Source organism: Triticum dicoccoides, chromosome 1B (assembly GCF_002162155.2).
Source record: "Triticum dicoccoides isolate Atlit2015 ecotype Zavitan chromosome 1B, WEW_v2.0, whole genome shotgun sequence".
NCBI classification, from domain to species: Eukaryota; Viridiplantae; Streptophyta; class Magnoliopsida; order Poales; family Poaceae; genus Triticum; species Triticum dicoccoides.
Genome location: NC_041381.1, coordinates 409,060,925 through 409,065,556, shown reverse-complemented (window position 1 = coordinate 409,065,556; position 4,632 = coordinate 409,060,925). Strand labels below are relative to the sequence as shown.

The window sequence follows — 4,632 nt, the reverse complement described above, 5'->3', positions numbered from 1 at the left end:
TGACCGCTCTCCACTTAAGGCAGGAGCGGAGGTCGATCTCATCGGGGGAGAGCGGACGCGATTCTTGCGCAATGTCAAGGCAAATAATGACGAGCAGAGCCGCATGAAGGTGAACTTTTGCCTTCAAGAAGAGTTTCTTACTCCACTAGGTGGGACGAAGTGTGGTTTTCTTCAACTTGTGGTGCAAAACTTGCAAGGGCTCTGAATGGTTCGCTCGCTCATTCCACGCCTTCTGCGCCACGTAAATAAACCCGGGCAATGAGACCCAGAAGTTCTCAAACTTGAAAGACCACGGCCCGTCATCGGCGAGCAGGAGAGGGCAGTGGTCAGAGAGGGATGACGACAAGGCATGTAGACATGTGTATCAAATGTTGTATACCATTCAACATTACAAAAGGAGCCTAGCTTGCATAGAGTCGGGTTCACCCTCTCATTACTCCCTCTCATTACTCCAGGTGAAACGTTTATTTTGAAGATGAATCTCTTTGAGTTCACAGGACTGCGAAGCGGCATGGAACCGGTTAATTCTGCTCCGGTTGATGTTTCTTTTGTTCTTGTCCCTAGCCCGATAGATCTGGTTTAAGTCTCAAGAAGGCCAACCAAGCCACCCCAGGCAGCGGTTTATGGCTAATCAACTCGGCAAAGAAGGCATCTTTACAAGTAGAGTCGGTAAGTCCATAGACAGATGTGGCCTTAAAGCAGACATTTGTTTTGCGGATCCGAACCATGGCTGAGAGACAGTAGGTCGAGGCCACAATGTTCGTCACATCCAGGAGGTTTGCGTCCCATAGCATAAGAATGCCTCCCCTAGTTCCATTTGCCGGTCGTTGCGCAAGAAACAATCGGTGTACTGGCGTTTCACCTTCAGTCGTCGGAGGTTCTCTGCATGTTTGTCATCGTCGCAGCCGCTAATTTAGCTTTGCAAGAGATTATAGATTCTGTCTAAAGATAGAGAATAACAGAAATGGTGGACTACTGATTGGCCACTTCATGCATCTGTAGAGAGTTTATTTGTGTGAGGCCCAACCTTCCGGCTGATTAGCTATTTGGCTTGACCTGACCGCCAGTTGGAGCAGCGAACCCCGGGCAACCCAATGTAGAGCTCCGTCTCCACGTCCTCATCGCTCCGTACCGGCTCCTGCTCTGGTGCCAGCTGGCCACGTATCTGCAGGGGCGTGACGCAGTTCAGGGCAGGAACCACCAGCGACGCCTCAATGTCGCGCTGCTGCAGCGACGATCGACGTCAGTGACTCGGTAGAATTCCATACATAATACATGATGGGTGCGAGATTAATTTGCTATATTCTCTGTCTCTTGCATGTAAGATATCAGGTACTCCGTAGTTTTACTTGCAAACAAAGTACAAGAAGTCATCACCTTTCCGCGCAAGTCTTCGTTGTCTTTGAGAAGCGTCCTCTCTTGAACATAGTACAAGAAGCATGCAGAATTAGTTGGCGTGTGTACTACGTATGAGTTATTTATGTATATAGGCTGCTGTAAGATTTTTAAAAAAAAAAACAGGCCATAAGTTAATCTGGCCTTTGGGGTTATGCATCAGTTGGGGCCTTGGGGGTATACCTTCTCTTTCAGGTTAGCTATCTGCTGTTCGAGCACCTGGGTCTGATGGCAGTGGAGTGAACACATACACAGATTCAGGTTAGTTTGTGTAAAATTGAGCAGCTCACCTGTTTTATAGCAATTCAAGAGTTTTTGACTAGCCAACCTTCTTTCCTCTGATGATGTGGAGACTCTTCTCAATATTTACTTCTAGACAGTTCAGTTCTTCAGCAGAGCACCCTCCTAAATTTTCGCCCAAGATCTTTCTGCACCTCATATAATTAAGCATTATTTTTGGCTGTCTACATATAATCTAGGCTTCAGAAAGTGACAAGATTGCTTACAGCTTCGAAACTTCAAGAGCTTCAAGTTTCTTTGCCAAGCTTACAGTATCGGCTTTGACTTGCTGCAGTTCAGAATCCAGATGATTCAGCATAAGAATGTGTGTCGTCACATTACATGCCATACTATAATGCCCAGAGCTAACATTTAAGTCCTTATTATACTGAAAACTAATGGACAGTATATAACTACATATCATGTTTTTGTTATTAGCATGTGTCCATGTGAAATTGCAATAGTGAGCTGGCATAAGTTAGTTGCAACAACAGTGATAGCTCCTGATTTTTAATTGGTTAAATGAAGAATTGCACAATCTTTGAGGGTTTAGATGCACGACCATTCTATTAACATTTGTTTTGCTGTATTCACTGAAGGTGTAGAAAGTATCCAGTCATTGGTCAACATGACAAATACAGTATTAAAGAGAGCATACTGTGATCATGTTCCTACATTATATACTCCCTCCGTCCCATAATGTAAGACGTTTTCTAACACTAGTGTAGTGTTAAAAAATGTCTTACATTATGGGACGGAGGGAGTACATTATAAGGGTCGTGCAGGTTTTAATTTTAGCTATTATGTATCAATTAAATATACAGTGGCGTGTATCAATATATTTAATTGTCACGCAGGTCATTGACAAATTAATATACTGATGTAAGATACAAGCAAATTGCATCACTGCTATACTGTGTTATGGCTATATTCTGAAAAGGAAGGCCTCAATATATACAAAATGGAGATGTACTATAACTTGATATCACTTGCCAGATATTCACATAATTTTAATGGATTATTCAAGTCTTAATCAACAAAAAAGTTGACATATTAGGATCTTCACCTGTATATCTGGCTGTACTGTCTTGTTATTAACATTATTATCCTTTGTATAAGCCTTATAGCAGTCAATCGATTTCTGCAAGCTGAATCATACATACAATAAGGAAACTAAAGTTAGAACTTAAAAATTATTTTCTGACAAAAGAAATAAAGATGTTACACATATTTTCTTGAGCACCAAGAATGCAATCTTTTGTCAGAGGGATCAAGGAGATCAAGATATATGTTGGAAATGATAAATATTTTTGAAGGACAAATAAAAACGATAATGAGATATTGAATATAAAAGGCCAAGAATGCAGTGTCTTGTCAGAGAGTTCATGAACATCAAGATATGCAAACAATATTGGAAATGATATTTACTCCCTCCGTTCCTAAATATAAGTTTTTGTAGAGATTTCACTATGGACTACATACAAAGCAAAATGAGTGAATCTACACTCTTAAATGCATCTACATACGTCCATATGTGGTTCATAGTGAAATCTCTTCAAAGACTTATATTTAGGAACGGAGGGAGTAGTTTTCAAGAAAAAATAAGGTCAATAATGAGACGCTAAAGAGTGTGACATCTGGCTTAAGCTATCCTTCTTATGACGTGTGTCACTTTCATGTTGATGTTTTAAGCCATACAAATTACTACATAGCCAACGCTGGTACATGCTAACTCTAAAAATGGTGTTGGTGATTGTCACAACCTAGATTACGGTGGGGATAATCGTGGGATGTTGGATGACGAGGGGAGAGGCTGTTTGGGCTCTGGCTTATTCCTACAGATTACTTGGCATAGCTGCTCGCAACTACAGTACGTAGGAAGAAACGATCCAATCCAAAGAAAAAGAAACAACCCAAACAGAATCCAAACTAACCAAACTAACAAGACTTGAAGCTCTAGATAACACTAATCTTAGGATTTAGCTCTTGATGATAGTTTGGCAGGTCCTGGACTTTGTAGTGGTGGTAGTGACATAGTTACCGGATTAGAAGTGGCGTCGAACTCCGATCCCCATCGACCTATCCAGATCGGGGTTCGAATTCGCCCCGACCGTCCTGTGCTCGCTCGCCGATTCGCCCAATCCAAAATCGATCCGAAATAGAGCGCTCATCCCTCTGCCCATCTGTGTACGAGGAACACGCGATGGGGCGGGGGATACTCGTTGGCCGGCGCGAGGCAGCGGCTGAAGCGTCGGTGCTGGAGACCTGCGCACAGATGGGTAGGTACGTCCGGTGGTTCTCGCGGAGTGACGGGTGGCCAGGAACTCGAAGTTGGAGGAAGTGGTGGCGGAAAACGGGAGGCGGCTGTGGCTGTGTCGTGGTGGCGGCCATGGCGCTCCAAGAGCATCTACAGCCGGACCAAATCCGGTCCCTCGAGTCCGCGGACGCGTCCGAACGCGTTCGCCGCACTGATCGGGCACCTCTGAAATGTTGCGTCCCACATTCACATACCACAAATTTCGATCCTTAAATCCATGCACGTCGATCATACCGTAGAAATTGTCCGAATGCCAAAGTACGAAACAAAGCAAAGCAAATCATAGTTCAACAAACCGGACATGATAAAATGAAATCAATGTCCGAACGTGACGGATGGCCTCGGAGCGCTCGGAGGGAAGGGGTGCAGGGATCCAGGAGCGATGGAGGAGACAACTGCTCCACCACGTCCGAACGTCTCTACGCCGCCGCCGCCTCCCTCTGTCGCTGCCGGCGTCGCAGCAACTTGCGGGCGACATTCTCCGCCCTGCAAGTCGCTGCCGACGAAATCATGTCTTCAATGGACGAGGCGGACTGTGTCTCCATTGCGGTGGTGTGGGTCGGGCTAAACGACATCGAGTTTAGGATCTTCCATTGTTGTTAACTATGTGTTCTGTATAGCTACAGCTGTGTTGCCAATCG

General features: G+C 44.5%; 1 protein-coding gene across 1 annotated transcript; it reads right to left on the bottom strand.

Annotated features, from left to right (window-relative positions):
• Positions 1-352: 352 nt before the first annotated feature.
• Positions 353-4,065, bottom strand: LOC119350422 (MADS-box transcription factor 56-like). The gene is made up of 8 exons (XM_037618263.1): positions 3,866-4,065; positions 2,741-2,822; positions 1,902-1,963; positions 1,724-1,823; positions 1,579-1,620; positions 1,378-1,419; positions 1,028-1,225; positions 353-882 (listed from the first exon to the last, which is right to left on the bottom strand). Exons 1-7 carry the CDS (start codon positions 4,063-4,065, stop codon positions 1,043-1,045), a joined length of 711 nt encoding a protein of 236 aa, XP_037474160.1. The 3' UTR covers positions 353-882; positions 1,028-1,042.
• Positions 4,066-4,632: the final 567 nt, after the last annotated feature.

What these genes read in the sequence shown, in the direction of transcription:
- LOC119350422 (XM_037618263.1), bottom strand. Translation starts at nt 4,065, where the DNA reads ATGGCCGCCACCACGACACAGCCACAGCCGCCTCCCGTTTTCCGCCAC. An exon ending in GCTCTTGAAGTTTCGAAGCT is followed by an intron (nt 1,824 to 1,901) that starts GTAAGCAATCTT and finishes TATGAGGTGCAG; the next exon opens with AAAGATCTTGGGCGAAAATT. An exon ending in ACGAAGACTTGCGCGGAAAG is followed by an intron (nt 1,226 to 1,377) that starts GTGATGACTTCT and finishes TCGTCGCTGCAG; the next exon opens with CAGCGCGACATTGAGGCGTC.